At 41.0% G+C, this 22,969-nt stretch overlaps 1 protein-coding gene across 4 annotated transcripts in view; it reads left to right on the top strand.

Annotated features, from left to right (window-relative positions):
• The window catches only part of CUBN (cubilin), a 138,257-nt gene that overhangs the window by 36,236 nt on the left and 79,052 nt on the right, over positions 1 to 22,969 (top strand). For all 4 annotated transcript variants that reach the window (XM_040695519.2, XM_001235155.7, XM_046934912.1 and 1 more), the window contains 5 exons: positions 598 to 758; positions 1,261 to 1,442; positions 2,188 to 2,344; positions 5,013 to 5,200; positions 18,129 to 18,288. In XM_040695519.2, the coding sequence (XP_040551453.1) occupies positions 598 to 758; positions 1,261 to 1,442; positions 2,188 to 2,344; positions 5,013 to 5,200; positions 18,129 to 18,288 (848 nt within the window). The remainder of the gene's footprint in view (positions 1 to 597; positions 759 to 1,260; positions 1,443 to 2,187; positions 2,345 to 5,012; positions 5,201 to 18,128; positions 18,289 to 22,969) is intronic.

Genomic DNA, 22,969 nt, shown 5'->3' on the forward strand with positions numbered 1-22,969 from the left:
GCAGACTGCTACCATCTTTTTTTATTTCCATGAGATATGTGCAGGACAACAGAACATAGGATGTGTATCTCAATTATAGTAAAATATCACTGAAAATAGTACTTAATTGAAAGACTAGATGGAATTAATCACCTTGTAGAAACAATGGAGTGCATCTTTCAAAATATGCATCGTATAAAGCCTGAGAGACAGATTCCTGTCTGTGCAATGGGAAATAAATAGCATCTTTTGAAATAAGTAATCTCATATGCTTCTGTAATGGGCTATGGAGTGAGAAATGAGAATACAGTTTTTCCATCAGATTAGGAGTTTACCTTTAGTTAAAGGAATACTTCAGCAGCATTGAATACAACTGAAATATTTGAGTCTGTCAGTGTATTGACTGCTGGGTGGGCACGCTAAGCATACCCAACAAGCAGGTGCTTGTGGTAGGACTTCTTAACACAGACGGCAATATTTCGTAGCTGTTTTTCCATGGAAGATGGAGAACCAGGATTAGTCTTTCCTAGACCTGAAGGAACTCCAAATTTTTTGCCTTGTTAATATTTCTCATGCTTTCTCTCTTTGACACAAAGTTTTTCTTCTCTATCATTCTAGGGATGGAGGCTATGAAACTTCTCCTTATCTTGGAAAATACTGTGGTTCAGGGCTGCCTCCAGTTATAATTTCTCATGGTAACAAGCTGTGGATCAAGTTTGTAAGTGACATATTTGGCACAAGAAAGGGGTTTTCAGCAGAATGGGATGGTACATCAGCAGGTACAATGAGCATATCAAATATAAAGCACTTTTACAAGTCTCATTTTTTCTTAGTTTCTCATCTTTTTTTGTGTATCTTTTCTATCTCTCATCCTTGTATGTTTCTGCTAATTACATAACATATATTCAGGCTGTTCTGATCAGGAATATAATTTTCTTAATCTATGCGCTTTGTTCATCTTTGAAGGGAAGGGTATAATATTCCCTAGGTCTAATGTAGCATCAGCTTTCATTTGTGTTTAAGAAAGAATGCAACAGAGAGGTTTTTGTTTGAGAAGTATCTATCAAACAAGAGCAGCTCTCACATTTGATGGTTAATATTTCTAGGTGCTTTGGGCTCTTTTCCACTTTCAACAGTGTTGGCTTAATGCAGGTTTTTGGTTTATCACTTAAGATGTTTAGGGCATGTGAAAAAAATCAGTAGTGTGAATTTCACATGTCATGTCTAATTCTCTGGTGTTTTCAACGTTAAATGTTGGTTTGGTTTCTTTGCCACCTTCAGGTTGTGGTGGGACTTTGACGACAAGTTCTGGCATCTTCATGTCTCCCAACTACCCTATGCCATATTATCACAGTTCGGAGTGCTACTGGTTGCTCAGAGGAAGCAGAGGAACCCCATTTGAAATCCAGTTTGAACAATTTCATCTAGAGTATCACCCAAACTGCAACTTTGATTACCTTGCAGTATGTATACCATGATCCTTTGCTCTACAGGAGGCAGCTAAATATGATGAATGCAAGGGCAAGAAAAAACACGTGGTCTTATTTATCAAATGTTCATGTGTGAACATACCCAGAATAGGCAGTGGTGTCTCTGTAGGTGCACAAGGGAAAGAAGAGCATTTGTGTCTAGATAGGCCACTTAAATGAGAATGTGTCTGTATCTATTAAATTAACCGTATTTTTGACCAAGGACTTGATAATCTTTCCTAATGGACTACATAAGTTTCAATAACTCTATTGTTAATCCTGAATTCCATATTCAAATTGTTAAGTAGATTATTTGAATTATCATTATTGGATTATCTTTATTAGAATTGGAGTACACTCTTACCTTCTCAATGAGTAAGCCCCTTCAAACTCACTAGTATTTGATTACTAGTTTCCTGTTTTTGCACTGATTAGCTTGCTTTTGAAATGCCTGTCAGGATGCTTTTGAGGAAAAATATTTAACCTCTTGTGAACCTAGGAACCATTCCCCAAGCAGACATTTGGCAGGAAAAATTACTTGGATTTGTTGTGCTATCAGCTTTATAAAAATTCAATAGTTGGTATTGTGCTGTCAAAGCTGAAACAGTTCTAGTTTCTCACATTCTGTAACAAAGAGCAGAATCATCAAAATTATGTTTTATGGGGGAACTAACATGCTTTTCTGCCTAATCCTAAATGTTATGCTCCTTTCTCTCTTCCCTTTTCTTTTCCTATGGAGGTATATGATGGCAACAGCAGCAATGCTAAACAGCTTGGTAAATTTTGTGGGAATCAGATACCACAATTCATCAATTCAAGTGGAGACAGTGTGTACATAAAACTGAGGACAGATAGCAGTGTGCATGGTGGAGGTTTTTTAGCTAAATACAAACAAGGTAAGTAAGCAAAAGATGATGAAAAGAACATGTTTCTGTAGTTTAGCCTTTCCCTGAAACATCGTCTCCCAGCCCATGGTCTCACTTATTCATGAGCAGAGAACAAAGCATAGAGACTATTATTGACCCAGATTGCTTAGTCTGCTCCAGACACAGAACCCAGAAAGTAAAAACTGCCCATCATAGAGATAATTTCATAGCAGCAGGGTCACTGCACCAGCTTTCTTTTATTACTTGCACCAATGGCACTTTCTGCTCCAGAGTCACTCAGAATACCTAGTGTTGAAAGTCCCTAACAGTGTAGATTGAACTGTTCTTGTTTACCTGTTCACTCAGCCTCACAATGTTTCAGCTAAGAAGGAAGATAGAGTAGGCTTCTCTGCCCTTTGGGCTGCTGTGAATTAGGATAGCAAAGGATTACAGAATCACAGAATGGCCTGGGTTGGAAGGGACCTCAAGGATCATGAATCTCCAACCCCCCTGCCGGGCTGGGGTAACTCCAAGATTAGGGAGTTACCTTTAGTGCTCAGGGGTCATTAAGGGTGCTTAGGATGATTTAGGTGACTGGGAACACTTCCAAAAATTTCATTTTTTATATTGTGACCCCTTACCACACGCTTTTTTTTTTTAGAGAAGAGTGGGTATAAAAATAGCTGTACCTCAGAAACATCGGAGTAATAACATCTGGCAAAACAAAACAAAAATACAGAGAGATATTTGAGGAGTTAAAGTTCTTCTATTTCCAGTCATAGTTTTGGATATTTACTTTCCACATTATACATTATAGGTTACATAGTTAGATATGCTTTGGAAGATAGGGAATTTCTCCTCACGCACAATGAGTTACAGACATCTCTGGGTACTCTAAATATGCCATGCTCAACCTCTAGAAATTGCTGTAGATTTTTAGATATTCTTGCCCTCTATTTGGGCAATAGTAAATGCATTACAAAAAAAAAACCCTATAGCTGTTCACCACAAGGCACGCATAATAATTAGAAGGGTGAAGGAGTCTTGTCTTCCTAAGTCCTTAAAGATAACACAGATTAATCTATCGTGTAATTTTCAGGCTCCAAAATCAAGATGACATATTAGAAAAGGGTTCTTTCTCTCTCTATAAATGATTAAACAGAGTACTTACAAAGCATTCAGATACAGAACTTGAGCTATCAGATGTGTGATCCACACTTTACATTCTTATTTAATTCCTGAAGATGCACGTGTCCCAGAGAAAGCTTGCAATAGCTTGCCCAGAAGCTAAAATTATGTAGGAAGTAATGGTATAAAATAAGGATGCTTCTATGCCAGGTGCATTTATGTGTACATGAAAGAAAGGCAGTGATGAATTGGAAAACACTGCAAAGGAAAACTTTACATCGGTTAACTTAACATACAAAAGCACCATTGTGCCGATATGTTTCTAATAAAATCTTGATGGCAGGGGGTAACAACTTTTGCTTATTTTACATTCTTCAAAATCCATTTCATGCTTTTCATCCTGTCCTTTCATATAGTTATATGCCTCAGTGTAGCTTTGCAGAAAAGCCCCATTCTACCAGGCCCTGACCCTTACCCTGACCCTCAGCTGTATTCTGGGCATTTTGAACTCTTAAAAACACAGACCTTACAGCTCTGTAAATCACTTGGAAATAATCAAAAAAAAAAAGTGCAGAAGGTAGGTGTATTATTCCTTTTGACAGACAATGGAAGATTCTTGCAAGCGAATCTCAGCTATTTCTGTTGTTCAAACACTGCAGATTTGCTGTGCAAGGCAAGCAGCCTATCCTGCTCCCTGCCTCCTGCCCACATCTTCTCTGTGCATCACTCTGGTCTGCTCCCAGTGCATACCGTATGCTGTCTTCAGATGACAAATCACCCATATTGATATTTTCTGTCTTTAGTGAAAGTTGGGCTCAGGAAAACAAGGCTCACTGACCTAGTGCCATAGCTGTCATTTCACTTTATGTCTAGCTTAGTTCATTTTTTCTTTTCTCTGCCTTTCAAGGAAAGCTCATTATTCTAGGTGTATGCCCAGTTCTTCTGCTAGGATGCTATTGCATGACTTGAAATTAAAATCATAGCTCCTTCTGAAAGACTTTCATACCCACTTCCTATTCCTGGGGCTAGCAAATCCAGTATAAGCATTATAGTTTCCATTTGTTGTTTTAGCAATTCAATTCTTATTTTTTTCTAGTTTGCTGAAATAAACCACTTTAATTCATCAGGCAAACTTTGTTGAGCACCATTCCTCAAAACTGTTTCAAAATGATGAGGCAAATTTTTTTTTTATCATTAGCTTAAAAAAAAATAATACAGGAAACCATGCATTGGAACTATGCATTTGGAACTTAAGAAAATAGGCCCCCCCAAAAACTTTACTACATTACAAAAATTGGTGGATGAGTCTGCAAACATCAGAAAGAAAAACAGTAGCAGAGTTGAAAGATTCAAGTTTGGAAAGTTTCTTTTTTTGTTTCAAACCAGATATAGTATGTCCTTCAATAGGTAACAACTCCCTTTTTGTCTGTTATTTTTATTCACAGATTAGAGAGACGATATTTCTCACATTGTAGTGATATCAGTAACTTCAATTAGTTGTTTTTTTGTTTTAAGATGCTGGGCTAAAAAGCCCTGCATAAACATAATCTATCGCCTCTTTCTTTTTTAGTTTGCCATGAAGTGCTCACTGTTAACCGAAGCTATGGCGTATTGGAAAGTTTAAATTATCCAAATAATTACCCACTGGGGGAGCACTGCAGATGGACTATTCAGACCACAAAGGGGAATACACTCAGCTATAGTTTCACAGCCTTTGATGTAGAAGATGGGTCTAACTGTGACCGTGACTACTTGAAGGTACGTACTCAGATTCTAGAAACAACAGCAATCAAAAAAAAAAAAGCAACAAAGGTGCAGAAGATAGGAGTAAATTTATCCTACTGAAATTTAGGCTTAAAAGCCAATTGTTTAGTCTAAATAGTTTCTCCCTATTTCCTCTGAGCAGGGAGGTAAGCACTGCCAAATATTAATTCATCCTACCTTGAGACAGGTGTCTGAAACAGGGAGGATGCTTCACTGTGCAGGTGCCTACATTTGCTACAGAGGGTCTAAATAGTACTACCTCAGATAAGTTGCACCATTTTGTGTGGCTGAAGTAAGGCGTGATGCATGTCCAGAGAAGGGCAACAAAGCTGGTGAGGGGTCTGGAGCACAGGCCTGATGAGGAGTGGCTGAAGGAGCTGGGATTGTTCAGCCTGGAGAAGAGGAGGCTCAGGGGAGACCTTATTGCTCTCTATAACTACCTGAAGGGAGGTTGTAGTGAGCTGGGGGTCAGCCTCTTCTCTTGTGTGACCAGTGATAGGACGAGAGGGAATGGCTTCAAGCTGCGCCAGGGAAGGTTCAGGCTGGACGTTAGGAAATACTGCTTCTCTGAAAGGGTGGTCAGGCACTGGAATGGGCTGCCCAGAGAGGTGGTGGAGTCACCGAGCCTGGTGGTGTTCAAAGAGCGTTTGGATGTTGTGTTCAGGGACATGGTTTAGCGAGAACCATTGGTGATGGGCGAATGGTTGGACTGGGTTTTTTCTAACCTTACTGATTCTATGATTCCAGCTTCATGTAAAGAAGTGGAAGAAATTCTGAGATGAGTAAATTGATGACAAAAAGACAATGAGCCCATTTTTTTTTTCTTGGCTTTATTTGAAAAGTATTGGGGAATGTTCAGAAGTTTCAAAATGTTTTGTTTCTACAATTTTTAAAGGGAGTTTCTTTGTCTCTTGTTTATATTTGTCTTTTCATAGTTGGTATTCTGCTTTAAAGGGACTGAAAGGAATTGAACTTACAAAAAGTATTAACTAAATGAAACAATCCAGTCAAACTGAAGCCAAGTATTTTTTTAATTTTCATTTCCTAAAAAAAATATTTCTAGGACAACTGAAAAGTTATTTCTCTAAGTATTGTACTTTGTACACGAGAAATGGAGTGTGGTCATTATTGCTGAGGGTTATAATCTGCTTACAATTTTTGTGTTTGCTGAAATAATCTATTACTCAGATCCTACCCTTGTACAGGATGCCAGCACACAGTCCCTGTGCTCTACTTAGGTTTTGCACAAGAGGAATTGTAATGTAGAGACGTGTTAGAGAAGGCTACTTACAGCCAAGGACAGGAAAAGGAACAGTGCCCACATCTATGGAGATATTTAGTACGCCGGGGTGTTGCAGAAAGCCAAGCAACAGGCCCAGTGTTGGGCTAACGTACTCCCTCTAGACTTCTTCCCTCTCTCCCCATACCTCCCTCTGCCAGCTTTCACAGCTCAAAAATCAGTAACAAACTGGCAAAAAAAAAAAAAAAAAAAAAGTGGTGTTCTTCCAGATTTATTCTGGTTTTGGCCAGGGATTGAAAGAAATAATAGACATGCAGGGAAAATAAACAAGGGAGCACTGTATTTGTATTGAGAGCTAGCAGAAGTTGCTTAAACTCTGGCTCAATTTTGTGAGCGAAAATGAAAAAAGTGGAGCCAAATGGAGAGGGCAGTGCTGGTCTCCAGATGCCTAAACCCTTGATCCGTGAAAGGCCCGAGCCCTGCACACAGTAGCCAGCCAGTGAAGAGCAACAGGCTTGCTAGAAGACGCTATTCTAGATGTAAGTCAAGGGTGCAGGAATAGTGCCAGAGGCAAGGACCTGATCCAAAGCACTTGAAAGAACAGAAATAAAACATATCAGAGGGAGGGAGGAGACGGAGAGCAGAAAAGTACTTGTATTTATTCTTTGTTCTAACAATTCTTCATTGCTTCCAATCAAAGAAAATACAGACTGAATGAGGTATAAAGAGGAAAACGCAGGGGAAAAACAGAGTCATGGAAGAGTGTTAAGAAGGCTTTAATTTGCAATTCATGTCACATTATTTGCAGAAGTCCTTCTTCAAATGCCATTAAGAAATACTACTTGGAAAAATGTTCTCATTTGGTTCTTGCATGCTGGACAAATATGTGCCATAGTGTTTAAAAAAAAAAAAAGGAGAACAAGGTTGAATCAGCTAGTGGGCTGAATAGTATTTGCTCTCACCCTGTGTTGCAAAAGGGGAGTGTATTGGCGAGGCTGTGGAGTGCTCTGTGGTATAGGGGAAAGGGGGAAATCATCTGGAATAAATGTGCAGCTGACTTTCTCAGCAGTCTGCAGATATTTAGAACTTCTCTGTCTGAAATCCATATGGAATCTGACTCCACTGCAAATTAGGAAAAAAAAAAAGGTTAATCAAAAATCCCCACTAAACTCATAGCTGTTTGGCTGAGATAAAATTACTTTTCTGCCACATGTTAGTTTTGAAATTTGCTTATTACAAAGAGGCCTAAGAGGGGAAAGCTCTGATGCTCTGACTAGAACACTGGGGAAACAGAGGTATTATCCTGTTCCCTGCAGTCCAAGTGGGTGGTGTCTGAGCCATGTGCAAGAGCCTTGTACCCTTTTCTTGGCGGAAATTGGAAGCTTCTGCTCAGGCCGTTTCCATATTGCTCCACTCACAGAACTGAGTGCTGATCAGGTGCTCTCTTTCCTTAAGGGCTTTTAGGTACCTCTTTCCCCATTCCCCTTCCCCCTCCACACCAGCCGTTCACTGTAGGTAGCAACACCCTACCTGTTTCTTAGCTCTGTGACTGCCCCAACCGTAACAACCTGGTGTACCATGTCAGGTAGCAGTGACAACATTTGCTAATACTTTTGAGGAGGCTGGTGATTGGAAGGACAAGGGCAAGCTGTTGTGTTGGATGTGGTTGGTGGCAAAGGCATTAAGGGAAAGAAATGAGTGACACAGGAAGACGAGATGAAATGCTGCAGTGGTGGTTTGGCAGAGAGCTGACCTGCCTGAGCAGAGTACAATCAAGGAATGGCAGTTGCAAAAGAAAACAAAGAGCAAACCTGCTCTTAAGTCAGTGGGAGAAAAAGATTTAATGCATGTGGACATATTTTTATGACAGTGTATAAACTAGAACTCTGGATTTTGAAACCTTTCTAAAGGTTTCAAAGGTGAAAATTATGGTGCTTGGTAGGACAGGGTGTGTCCCTGGTTCTCCTGGCCCAGAAACTGTGGGTTGGTCCCAGTCTCCACACTGGAAAAGGGCCTGTTCTTCAGCTTTATGTTTAGCTGTGACTTATGCTTCTGACCCAAACCCACATGCTCTATAAGAGAAGAGTGTTTTGCCTCATGACTAATTCACTCTGATGTGTGTAGGAGACATTCATTTGCTGTTTGCTCCCTGACTTAATCCAGGTATGAGTCAGAAATTAAATACGTAGAATAATGATAAAACCAGAAGTTCTGACACACAGATATTCCTTGTGGATGGCAGTTACCAAAGATGTTATCATCACATAGAGCAAATAACAGTTTCAAATAAGAGGTGAAGAACAAGATGGACATCCAAAAGATGTCTGGTATTCCAGACTGAAACGCAGTCAGAGCCATGCAATGAGAAATCAGCCACGTGTTGTGTTACCTATTTCCCGTACTCCTATGATCATGGGATGCTTCTTTCAAGCCAGCCTGCCGTTAGCAGCTGCTGGCCGGGATTACTCACGGTGAGCAGCATTTCTTGGCAGGGAGCCTTGGTTGAGCCTGGGCCAGGCCTGCATTGCCACCACTGCAGCACATGTGTAGATCTATGCCTGCACCAGGTAGTAAGGAGCAAGCCCCATCCTTCCAACTTGGTGACCATTTTCTGCCCTCATGCTTAGGTGCCAGAAACTGAGGAGAGAGGCTAAACTGCAGACTTTAGTCAGGGTTGCTTATAGGATTTTCTCAACATCTGAGCAGTGGGCTATGTATCATGGCCTGTCAGAGGATGTTGGCTCATGGCTGGTAACGCTCACAGGATGCCTAACGTTTTGCAAAGAGCTTTATAGTGAAATTTCAATAATAGATGATGAATTGCTTGTGATAAAGACTTTTGCAGAAGTGGCAGTGATAAGATACAAGGCATGTTGAATAGCAGACTGTTTCCTTGTGATGCTGGACTAACTGTAATTAGATTGGATGCTCTTTAAATTATGTTGCATGCTGTGGCTTGGCTTAATAGCCTAACATAAGTCTTTCTAGAGGAGTCATCAAGCTGAAGTTAGTGAGATATTGCAGACAATGACACAGAAACGTCATTCCTCCCTCTACACTCACCAGGTTATTAACTGAACAAGCATACATTTAGCCCCTCCATCTTTAATGATGAATTACCTTCTTATTTTGTATGACAGAACTTCTCCAAAGAAACAAAGCTATTTTATAACTAAGAAGATCATAATGTTACTGCCTGAAGATCAGAGTTTTGCAGTAGGATTGAAATTTACTCCCTTCTTACTTAAGAAAAATATAATTTCAAAACCACTAATCTTCCTGTTCATCAATGACAACTTCCTCTAAGTTCTTCTGCTCACAACATAAAACCCTTCCTGGATGTCCAGTCTGTTAAGTATCTGCTTTTATAAGCACAGGGAAGACTTTGCCCATTCTTTTGTAAGATGCCACCAGCCCGATAAGCAGACAGTAAAATGTTGTGCCGCAAGACAAGTTTCAGAGCTGTCTAACTCTCAGCCGTTTGGCTTGTGCAGCACATTAGTATAGTGAGGAGGATGGAATTACCATTAACCCAAAGGAGTTATTGTTGAATTTATGTGAAAGCACATCTTACGGGACAACTGTCTGCCTGATAACCATAGTGGCCTTTCTTCTGGTGCAGGGCAGGGCATTATTCCTCTTTGGAATAAAGTGATTCCATGCTTGCTTTCTGCCAGGCCTTTTAACCAGTCTGGAGTGATTAGCCTTGGGTGGTTAAAATATCACTCCATCCTTTATATATAGATATGATCAAATGAGTACAGTGATTAACATGGCATCTGCTCCTGAGAACTATTTCATTTCCTTCTGGTGGTAACAGGATATGTCTTTTTTTCTTTAAACTACTGCAGCATTCCAAGGGTGTGCCATAACATCCTTTTTCTCCATCTGGGAATAATGTATTAGATAATTGCTGCTTGTGTTCAGTTGGTCATCCTCTTTTTTTAATTAACTTATCATGGAGGGGGGGGAAAAAGCTTACTATTATCTAGTTTTGCTCTCTTCTTTACTTGTAATTAGTAAATACACTTAAACCATATTAGGAGATGATCATTATTACATTTTATTTATGACTGTATCTTTTCAAAGTGCTGCAGGAATTCTCCAAGCACAGAGAGTGGCTTTGCTTATGGCCATGCATTGATTTACAAAATGTCACCGGTAGTGCATCACCCTGGGGAAGCAGACGATATATTAAATATACCCATCCGGTCTCTGCATGCAGACATCAAATTACAACCCGCTGGCAAGCCGGCAGTGATATCCATTAATGCATAACCATGTAAGCTGGCAGCAGGCCAGCCCTTGCCTGAGTTCCTTCAGGGGTCTGCGAGCCTCCACAAAACATTCTTCAGTGCAAGATAATAAGGGTGAAAGTGACAGTTCTCCTCAGGTCTCTGTGGCAGGGCTCACCACTGGTGCACAAGGAAATCCTAGCCCTTGCATTGATATTTATTTATTTATTTATTTTCCACTGGACAATCATGAAAAAAAGAATGCTGGGCCAAAAAGCTGCTTGCCAATGTACAAGACTGGCTCGGGGCTGAGGAAGATTTTTCAGTTTTCCTATTTGCTTGCATTGTTCGAATTGAAGGACTGTTTGGCTTTACTGCTTGAAAGGTTACTGAGAAGTAGATTTAAAAAAAAAAAACAAAAAAAAACCAACCCAGCACATCAAGGCTGCTAAATTTATCAGTGGTGAAAGGGTTGCATGATGCCTGCAGAAGCCTCAGATGGCAAGAAGCACGAGTGGCACAGGAAGGAGCAGAAACCCTGCTCTGGGCCTCACAAAATGAGTCAGATTCATGGGGCTCTGCTTTCCACGCCCTGCCAGCTCAGAGCAATGTGACATGGCCTGTACCTTCAGGAAGAAGTTCTGTACAATAGAGTGACTGTGAAATACTACTCTGTGCAGCTGATGCCCCTTGCTGGGAAAGTGGCACCTGGGACTCATCTCATTGCTGTTGGATTCTTGTCTGTTCTGTCCCCCAAATTTTGCTAGAAAGCCTGGCCAGTGTGTAAGGCTATCTGTGCAGTGAAGGGACTTATCCCACTGAGCACAAACATCATGGTACAAAATGACATGGTGGCAGAAGAAACCCCACCTGGCCTGGTCACAGCTTTGCCTCACCACAGGAAGCACCCAGCCAAGCCAGGAAAAAACCTACCAGATTTTGGGGAAGGTCTTCTCCCTTTACTTCCTGCTGTTCCCATAAGCAGGTGGGAAGTATAAGGGGAAGGAACATTTCTCTTTTTCTGCATCTTCATTTACAACTCTTCTCCATTGCCATAGTTACATATGATGCAGATTTTCTCAAATGGGGATTCCCAGAGAGGATCTCTCCCTCTGGCTGCGTCAGTGTGCTGCTGCTTGTGCTGGTCGTTTGGTTCATGTGGGTTAGCAAAGCATGTGATAATCATATTGCCCTGACCCACCTAGACCTTTCAATGTCACAAGCTCAGAAGTAGTCCTGCCCCCTCCACCATGGCTGACTTCTCGCTGTAGGGGAACCTCCCTGACTTCCAAGGCATTGAGGAAAGTAGATCTAGTACCAAAATAGCCATAGCCTTGTGACAAGGCGCATGTGGTCCTACTGCAACATGGGCACCAATCCTGAGCAGCCCAGGGTCAGCAAGGCACTGCCATGTTTTGGTTCATCCTGCTCCATCCTGTGTGCTCAGTGAGGCTACAGGACTGCCCCACTGCGGGTCACTGGGGCCTATCAATCCAGCCAGACGGCAGTAGGGATGAGGTTCTTGCCTAGCACAGGCTTTAGGATTTGAAATATCATGCTGAACAAATCAAGTCTGAAGTGCAGATCTTGGGTTTGACTGACTAGCTGGGTGTCTCCTAGGCATTCCTTTCTCAAACTGTAATTACTTCCTTCTCTGATATCTAGAACAATTTTACAGTTTCATCCCAAGAAACACCCTACATGTCTTCCATTCTTATAAGAAACTTAAAGCCTTGTTGAAGATGGTTGTTATTTTTATATCATTGGCAGAAATAAGTCTTTCTTAGAAAGATGGACATGAGCAGATTTGCCTGCAGTTAGAAATTGTTTCTTCCTCTGAGGAGGTAGAAAACAGTAGTGTAAGAGGTGACAATTTCTTTCAAAAATGTCCCTGCAGTCCAATGTGGAATTTAACCTTGCCTAAAATTTTCAAAGGGCTCTGTGTATTTCAGGCTCAGCTCACAGGAGAAAACATAGACTCAGATACAAGTCTTACTATCATAAAACCAGACATTTATGTGTTTTCATAAGTTAGGTCAATCCCAAAATTAACTGGTATGCTTATTACGTCTGCTGAAGCACAATTTCAAACTATTAAACTATGGAAGAAAATGGTTGATTAGTGACAGAAGAGTGTCTGCTCAGAGGCAAGGAAGTTGCCTGCAGCTGAGCAAGGAGTTTTATCAAGGGTCATCCAGGACATAAACATACTTAAAGAGTCATATTAAAACACTGTTTAGAAAGAGTTCTTAGTAAGGGTTATTTTCTACTTGTAATTGTGAACACTTTTCATCATGCAAATGCAAACAGCCTTCTGTCTTTCTCCTGCTTGTGCAGAAATAAGAAGGCTCCACACATTACATCACTGGGAGTCGTAAGCTGGCTTTGTTTCTGTGAAAACTGTTGCTGTGTTGCCAAGCCAGAGCAATGTGCCGCATCTTGAGGCATTAGTTTCCCTTTTTTCTCTGGCTGAGAGGCCTGCAGGTTCTCAAGCTTGTACACTGTTTCTTCTCAAAGGAAATGTGCTGTGTGGAAATGGATTGTTTTTATCCATGTTGATTCTTGCTTTAACAATTAGTGGTGATCTCTTTCTGGATGATGATGATATTGTCTGTTTTTTGCATCATTTTGTTTTCTGGAAACAGATTTGTTGTGATGTCATCACAACTTCCTTCTCAAAAACTTACCCATTCATGAAGAGCTGCCACCTGCAATCACTGCCTGTAATATTTAGGTCAATTGAAACAATCCCACCACAGGTTTCCCACTTCTGAGAGGAAAGGGATGTTAGTGTGTGTCAGGACAAATCCTTGAGGACGTCTCTGGGTGCCCCTGTGATCAGTGGGACAGTCACGGTCATGCTGGTCTGATCCCAGATGCAATCCCTTTTCCTGAATTCTGCAAAGTCTGCTCTAGACCTTTTGCAGCTAATCCTTATACAAAAGCTTTTAAGACTACAAGCTGTGTGTAGTGAGACTCCTACTGAAGGAATAATTGATGCAATTATTCATAATTATACAACAAATTAATGACATCTGGCAGTAGTAATATTGACAATGTATAATAGAATTATCTGTTGCTAATAGAATTAATGACAATAAAAATGAGAACTGTAGGTATTAATAGGATGGCTTATCCCTTCATATGAAACTGAAAGTTTGCCTTTGATGAGCCCACCCTCTCTTGATCAAAACTATGGCTTGTGCCCAACAAATGTTACTGAGTAGATTTTTAGTACAGCAGAATACGCTGGAAGTTTTCCTTTATAATAACTTTTTGATGAAGAAAATATCAATTTTCACAAAAATAAAATCATCTAAAACAACATTAAAGTTTTGCCCTAAGAAAAGTCAGTATTCTGTTAGGAACATGGAGTGTATGGAGCCCCATGACCGGCTATGAAGTGAGACCTACCAGTCTCACTTTGCAAGAGGAAATAAGCTTGACAAGGCGTTTGGCTAGCAAAATATCTCCTCTTTGAGTATGCCTGAATAGAACATCCTTGGAGTTTCTGTCCTTCCCTTTGTTTTCTTTTTTCCATGCAGTAGAAGCTCCATTTATCAGTAAGCTCTCTTCTTGAGCCCTTATTCCAATTCTGGCAGTGAACTCCTCTGATATAGTTCATGCTGCTTTGCTTTGCTCCTCCATAGAGACGTGAGCAGCTGTAGCCTTCAGGTCATCATTGCTGGTGTTGATGATAGTTTCCAGGCTAAAAGTCAGAAAGCCATAATCCACTGGTGACCATGGAGCCTCCATGGGGAGCTACCCACACTGAGCGCTTCCTGCAGCCTAGCCTAGCTGCTGTCACAGCTCAGCTCCAGTGCACAGCAGATGGTTTTCAGCTGCCACCTTGCTGCAGGGCAGTCCCTCGGCTTTCAGCCCTTAGGGAGCTAGTACCTCCCCTGCACACTCAGTGTCAGCCTATACGCTGGTTCTTGGGCAGCTTGATTAGGAGCTTCCTGTAGCAATTATTGAGCGTATGCCTAATGACTCATCTGATGGTACCTCACTGCTGCCTAGACCTGGTGCTGCTGATGGGATGTAGCACTCTGGTGCTGCTGGGCAGCTGTTTGAATGAAGGGAGCAGGGGAAGGGGTGCTTTCATATTTTGCTATGCTAAGGATCTTAAACAGTGCTGCAATGGTTTGCAAATTTTGCTTGCTGTATAATCTGCCAAAATCTTTATGAAACCCTTGGATTTTGTGTTGGAGTCTAGAAGGTCTGAGCAAATAAATTACAAAACAGGTATCTATACAGAAAGGGAGCAAGCTCCTTCGCTTCCTAGTAAGCGGCTGGGAGGGAGCCCACTCCCCAGTTCCTGGAGTCAGCATGCTGCTGGAAGGGCCAGCAAACTGCCCTGAAATGCAGCCATCCTGCACAGATTGAGGGAGTGCTGTGCCCCATGTTGCGTGAGGGAAGGACTGTCCTCAACGTGCAGCAGATCAGGGCAGTACAGCTGACAAGGTAGGCCCTTACACGAGAAACACTACCTCCGAAATGCAGAGAGAAATCATGGCTCGGGAGATCTATGTTCAGCTTTGGTTTCACTTGCCGATATTTCCGTGAGAGCAAAATGTGGTTTTAGAAGCTCAAAATGCTTTGTGAAACCACGCAGCTGTTCCCTTCATTTATAAGTGAAAGACAGCTTGAAAAAAAAGCGCTGTAATTCTATCAGTGGTGGCTCGGCCCCTCTCAATGAGTTACAGCTGGGCAGGCTCTCATGTTTCCTGTGAAACACCGAGCTGAAGGCAGAGCCACGGGGCAGCACTGTGTGAAGGGATTGCCATAGAAACCATTATTTGTGTCTTGAAAAAACACTGGCTGTTTTGGGGGGAAATTACACAGAAGTGTGACGTGAGCTGTCTTAGATAAAAATAACAGTCCCTTGACGAATCAAAGTTACCGGAGGCTCGTAAAACTCGTTTTTTTGTGTTTTTTGTCTTGGTTTGAAAGTTTCTGGGTATGACTTAGTCTGTAGTTCTGTATCAGTTTGTTTGTTTTTAAACTGGAACCACTAACGCTAATGGCTCGTCATTGCATATGTCTTTTTGCTTCTCATTTGGAACACAGATTCATGATCTCCACATTGATTTATTCTTCCCCATTCACGTTTTTCTGGTGCAAGATTTCTATGGCTTGAAGCCACAGAAATATGAGTGGTATATACCACAAGACTGTCTAAGGAAGTAGTACTATTTAAAAGCTAATTGGATCTGACTATATTTCATTTTGCTGGACTTAAGCCATAAAAGAATGTGTAAAGCTCTCAGTGTGGCTTGGAAGAAGGTCATAACTGTAATGCTGGGTGTGGGACAGCTCGTCTGTTTGTCAGGCTTTGCATTTGGGAAGAATACAGATGGATGCAACTTTTTGCCATCTAATCTTTAAGACAATTTTGTATCTGATCTCAAACACATCTGATGAAGGCTTTGTGAGAGCTACCAGCAGTTGGTCTACAAGTAGAACCTTTAAAGCTTTTCTGATTTCACCCAGTTATAGTTTTCAAGTTCCAGTGCATTTCTCATGCTCTGGGCATTTCATGGCCTCAGAAGATTGAAAATGAAAAAAAATCATGTTCACCAGCCATAAAATAAGCCACAGAATATTACCATAGAATTATTCCAGCAACTTGCCCCTAACTTCTGGCTGAACTACAACCGATTTATTTTTTATTAAAAAAAGCTTCTCAAACTTGACTATCAGCTCGAGGATTTGAAACCACTTGAGTAGATTTCTGGCTCCCAACTATGCCTGAAGTCAGCATCGAGGTTTCTGACAGTTCTGCGAGCACAGCATTATGAACAGAAATGTTGGGGGCTTCATTACTGATTACCACGTGAGAGTGCTAGAAAATGTGCAGCATTAGTAGTGTGGTTAATTGGTATTAACTGTAGTATCGTACTCCCATAATATTGGTATTCGGTGTAGGAGAATTGTTAGTTTAATTAGAGATATTTGGAAAAGAAATTTGAACAAAGGAAAACAAAGATAAATAAACCTTGGCTGTCTTTCTTGAGTTCGTAAGTTTGATTCTTGGCGTGGGGAGAATTTTACGGTGATGGCTTCAGAACAGAGACAATTTTTTGTTAAAATTCTTAAAGGAAACATGCCAAAAATTCACAATGAAAATTCACAAAGCTCAGACGTGGTTTCTGTGTGAGTAATTTGCTGGGTTGTGTTAGGAAGATGTGCTCTTCTGTGAGACAGAAGATCAGATGAATGGTGGCAAAGTGACAAGAAGGCATGAGAGTTTCTGTCATTCTAAACTATCAGAATCGTCACATAACAAGAAATAGTAAAGCAGCCCATAGAAGACAACAGCTGGCAACCTGATATCATAATTCAAATTCAATTTAGTTATGTCTAATTTCTGCCAGGTTTGTAAACCTTACATATCTTTCTCCCTGAACGATGACACTGAGCATTACAATATTAGGTGAAGAACTCAGATACATATTCAGTGGTATTTACTGAATATGACAAAGTCACGACAATAGGATAGGAAAGAGCCTTTAAAACCATTTGGAGACAACTGAAGAGGCTCTGAGCACCCACTCCCACTCTATCAAAACACATCTTAAGTATTTTTAAGAGTATATAACTAACTTCAGATTTCAAGATTTAAATGATGCAAATACAGAATTTTTTTTAATTATTATTTTTTTTGTGTGTGTGTGTTAATGTTTTAAGAGTAGGGTGGAGGAATTCTCATCTGTGTTTGGGGGACAGAAAGATTTTTAGGCTGGCTACATCAGCCAACACCCTGACTGTCAAAATGCTGTCCTGTAGAACATGACTTGCAGATAAAACATACAGTGTTTCATGGTACAAAAGTTCAGAAATCATGATTCAGTCCACTTCTCCTCCAAAGCAGGACACTAGCAGATGATCATGACACAATAAGCAAACACGTGTAAAGTTTACTTTGAGGTTTTTGAGGATTCACTTTACTTTTTTGTTTTCAGTTTTTCATCACTGCTTCAGGAGGCTCTGGTGATGCTGACTGCTTGATATGCTCCATCATTTCCTAGGGAAATCATCTGAGCGCATTAAAGAGATAAAGGCATAATATGAGTTATCACTGAAGGGTTTGGAGGCACTGAGCACATTAGATGCATAGTCAGATTGGACCCAGGACATCTTCCTTTTTTTTTTTTTTTAATTTCAGTTCATTGCCACTTATTCTTTTTGTTCTTCCCCAGTAACCTCAATATGTACCAAAATAGAAACAGGAAAACCTTCCTACTTTGCTCTCTGTATAGCCAGGTTTTAGAACATGTTGTGGTTACCTTCGATCACTGTTGCATTCAAATCACTCTGCCCGAAGTCTGTATTGCTGTGTAAGGGTGGCCTGCGTTAGAAGCTTCATTACTTTCTTTGCCATCCTGCACACTAAGAACTGGGGAGCTGCTTTTTACTCACTTGGGTATTCTTTGTTTCATTTCAGCTCTACGATGGGCCCAATGTACAGTCCAACCTGATAGGCACTTTCTGTGGGCAGTCTCTTCCGCTGGCAGGGAACAGCACGGGCACCAGCCTTCATGTGGAATTTTATTCTGATGGACTGCAAGCTAGAAGTGGGTTCCAGATGCTGTGGCACGTTAATGGTAAGTAAACCAGGCTCTTCTGCAGAAGTGTTTTCTTCAACGCATGGGCAGGAGAGTTCCAGCTTATGCCGCTCCACTGCCAGCTAAGTAGAAATAACCTGTTACAGCATTGAAAACATAGCATTTCCTTATAATTGCTTAAATACTTTTCCAGTGAATGTTTCTGCACGTGCACACCTTTGGAGATCACATGATCACAGGCTTGTAGCAGAATGCTTTTCATCTGCAGAAAAAGGCACAGGGAATGAGGAGCATCTGCAGAAGTGCAGTGCTGAAAAGGAGATATACTCTATTAATGGGAGATATTAAAGGAGATATTAAAGGAGATATTACTCTATTAACAGGCTACTTGGGCTTTCTAATGGGAAGCACTCAACTCTGTTTGTCTGATTTCTGTATACTTGTTTTTCCAGTGCAGACTTCTCTCTGATTTTCTTTATTGGTGCTGTTTTTTTTTTTGATCAGGGTGTTCACTTCCAGCCCTCCCTTCACTCAGCTCCCCTCCTTTCTCTGCATGAAATAACATTGGCCAGGATGTGCTTTGGATGCTTTTTTTTTTTTTTCCTCTTGTGTTTGCATGTCACAAAGAGTGTCGCAGGCCTTGTAAAATAGCAAGCATGCATGCCAATTATAAACCAATCTTGTTAATTGCAAACTATGTTTGCAATTTCTTTGTAAATTAGGCTACAGATGTTATTTTTTCATTCTGCTTATTTAGTGGCAATATTGGACTGTAACAAGATTAAATCATATGCCATTGTATATCCCATCAAAGAGGATCCAACCTCTAAAATAATTAAATAGCCGCAGTTACCCTGTCTGTCTAATCAGTTCACACCATTCAACTTTGACAGCATTGTAAAGCAGCTGAAATCGGCTGCAGAGGCCCCACTGTGGGTTGCTGAGGTGTAGGGCATGCTATACATTGCTTGAATAGGAGCTCTTCTGTGCTGCCATGGAGCGCTGGCGCTCCCGGGCTCCCAGAGCACTTTGTGACTAGACAGCGCTGTTTGGCATTCAGTGGGGGTCAGGGAGCATTTCTGGGCAAAGGAGGGCCATAAGCAGGAGGAATGAGATGTGTGTCAGGAGCCAGCAGGGGAAGTGCTGCAGCACAAAGGTACGTTCTTGTGCTTCGAGCTGATGTCATCCTGGGACTACACAAAAGAAGAAAAAGTGGGGGCTTTTATGCACAGAGCCAGATGACATCAGCTCCATACAGTAGCCATGGTTCTGGGTTAACTTGCTTTTCTAAAGCTCTTAGAGCTTTCCAAAATCTGTCTGCATGGTAAGCACTCTTTTGCTTTCCCTCCACCTCCCCCACACAATCATTTCCCGGACTCTCCCGCCCCCCACATTCCCTTTCTCCTCTGACACATTCACTTCTCTGTCAGCCAGCACTGCCCCTCTCTGAGCTCCTGGACACAAAACTGTGGGCTGTGCAGGGCCCAGGCTGCTAATGTGGGGCCGTGCCTGAGCAGCAGAGCAGGATGTGTGGGATCAGATAGGACTGGCTCCCAGGGAATGTCACTGCTGGCTCTGAACGTCACAGCTGTGACTCCTGACAGCCTGTAATATGAGTGCAAGTTACTCCACAGATGACCACAGTCATCTTCTTTCTGTATGTTGTAGGCACTTCCTTTTTTTCTAGATTGGTGACATGCACAGATATGGGCAGCCCTCTTACCCTTGGTGTCTGTGTTGTCAGAGTATATACTGCTGCCATGGGCCGGATAAAATTAGATATGTTGCTGTGGTCTGGGTGCAGTGCTCACTTCTCCCTTCTGAAAATCTTTTAAATGTACAAAATCCTCAGCAAAGAATGTCCCTTAGTGTAGAGGAACTCAGGAGGAGATGCTGCCTTTCAGCTGGGAATTTCATAGCGAAGCATTCAGGTTCCTTCTTTGAGGGCAAATTCCTAAGAGAAACTGAACATGGTCTGCTAACACCTCACCTGACAATAAGATGGCTATATATATATATGCAAAGAGGAGAGTCTTGCTTCTGCTCAAATGACAAGTGTATGCTCTAGAGTTCAAGCTCCTGTAAACTATTTCTCAGGCTGTTCATGTGCTCCTTAACTGGCAGCTGTGAAGCATCCATGAGAAATATATCAATGACATTCACATTCTTTGGTGATCAAAGAGAGCAACAGTTGGGTTTGCCACCATGGGTCTTATACAGTTCACTTCAGACATTCCTTCTGGTAGCTTTTCTAGGAGTTATGAAGTGATCTCAAAAAGCTGAAAGATTGCATCAAGAACTAGCGTGAGGAGCCCCAGCTGACACGCGTGGCATGAATTTGAAATGTTTTGAATTGAAACATTTGCATCTTTTCAGTTGCTGACTTGGGCTGCTGAAGGAAACCGAGTCTGTAGGCTTTCTCAAAGAGATAATTGATCTTGTGGAAATGTTGTTATTTATGCTTCAAAGTGTCTTGTATCATTTTAACTTGCATAGTGCAATGAATGAATTTAAAAGTGTTTTTGGTTCTCTAATAACACTGTTCACCTAAATGCCTTTCAGTGATTAAGCTGCATTTACCAGAGAAAAGCTTGAATCTGCAAGGTGCTCATTCTGCTTCTGTTGTTTGTTAGGAAGCTTAATCCGGGCAAATATATTTGAGGACACATATTGGCCCTTTGTGTAAGAACGAACTCTTGGTAACAGTTTGGATGTAGCAAAGATGGCATACCAGTTGAATTGCTTTCCTTAAAAAAGTTCAGGAGGCCAAAAGGGCAAAGGTCTCTGAGTGCAAAATTACACCAGTGACAACTGTCACTATCTGAGAAGACATATTTCCTTGACCCGTCACTTACCTTATTAAGCAATGTATGTGTAGGAGGGCTGCTTTATATATATGTGTGTGTTTCATTGGAAGCTTGCTTATCAGGCCGCTTTATTGTTAGTAAAGCTTATAAATGTAATTTGCTCTTCTCAGTATAGTCAAAATTTGTGTTTGCTATTCTGTTTTCTGTGGCACATTAATTCCCCTCTAAAAAAGAAGCAAAGCGCACTGCTGAGAGATGAATAATGTAGCTCTGAAGTGTTGCTCTTTTCCTCGGCCATCATCTTCTTTCCATTGGTTTTCCCTGGGGAGCCATGACTGATGGACAGGGTATGGAGAAAGCCCACTTGGTTCATGAGGACAGGAGATTTTGTTACAGTGGGTCCGTATTTTTGGAAGATGAAAACTATTAAAAAGCATACAATAATTAAAGATTGCCAGCATATATGCAGGCAAATTGTGAAATAGTTTGTAAGCTCTTCAGGGAAGCACAACAGAAATAGATATTAGATTAAGATGCAGAAGCCATTCACCGCAGATATTTGCCAGACATCCATTAGCATTGCTGGAGAGAATATTGCATTGCCGATCAATCGGGGAGCTGAGCCCCAGATTTCCTAAGCCTGAATTCTCACTCTGTTTTTGATTCCTTATGCAGCCTTGGAAAATCAGCAACAGTTCACTTTTCAGAACTGGCTATTCCTTTTCAGTGTCTTTTTATATCACATTAGATCTGAGATTTGAGGGATCTGATCTTATCATGACTTGAACTGTTGCTTTGAGTTATAGATGTGCTGTGTTCAGCTGGCTTTTTGTATCACAGCCTGGCTATTAAAAACATTGACATATTCTCTATAAGACATCATGAGGAATTAATTTTTGTTTCTTCAGCAAGCTGACCCCTCCCCACCTGACTAATATATAAGAATAAAAGCCATTCTTCTTTCTAAATGCACATTGCTAAACTGTTCCATCAAAGTCTGAAAGCTGGGAAATGGACTTCTTTTTGGAACATTGAACACGGGCAGCTGCTACAGAATCTGTGGCCATTCAGCATCTTGGGAGATTCCAAGCTCCTGTTTAAATGCCTAAGAGTGTCTTTTAAGTCTCTGGGTCTCCAGAATTTTTCCTTATCCAATATCTTACTGATCTCAGATTGGAACATGTAGAAGAAAATATCAGAATTCAGGAGACTGATTAAAAAAAAAAAATGCTAGTGAAAACTATATAAGTAACAAATTAGAAAGGAGAAAACAAACCAAAATATTTTCTCACTTGAGTTTTTACTTGCTAGCATACACCTCCATGAAGAACATTATCCCAGCTGCTCCACTGGGTAATATTCTATAAAATAAATCTACTCAAGAGAGAAAAGGGTTCAGAATCAAGTCCAAGTTATACTTGGTGCAAGTATTAGTGTAGAGCAGACAAATGTATTAGTGTAGAGCAGACAAGCTGTCTCCTTGCAGCTAGAGTCAGTTAACATTTACTGAGATGTTTCAGTATGAGCACAGCAAATGGAACAACCCTGAAACCTTTCATTTCCCTAACTGACTTTAAAGGAACGGTGCCAATTCACTTTAAGCTTTATGGGAGGGACTGTTCTAGAGCGTGGCTAAAACACAGCCATGAATAAATCAGAAAACCTTGTGAATAATAGAGGTTTAGAAGATTACTACTTCTGTATTCAGCTATAATTATTTATGAGAATTGAGATTCTTTGGTTAATGAACACCATCTGCTTACCAAACAGGCAGTAATACGGAAAGCCATCTATAAATTATCTCTTACACAATGTTCAATGACTGCTAAGATTTCAGCCAGAGGAAAGCAAAAACAGCAAATATGTGTTTCCTGAGCTTTCTGTTTGTTGCCCGATGTCCTAGCAACTAACTA

Source organism: Gallus gallus, chromosome 2 (genome assembly GCF_016699485.2).
Source record: "Gallus gallus isolate bGalGal1 chromosome 2, bGalGal1.mat.broiler.GRCg7b, whole genome shotgun sequence".
Lineage (NCBI taxonomy): Eukaryota > Metazoa > Chordata > Aves > Galliformes > Phasianidae > Gallus > Gallus gallus.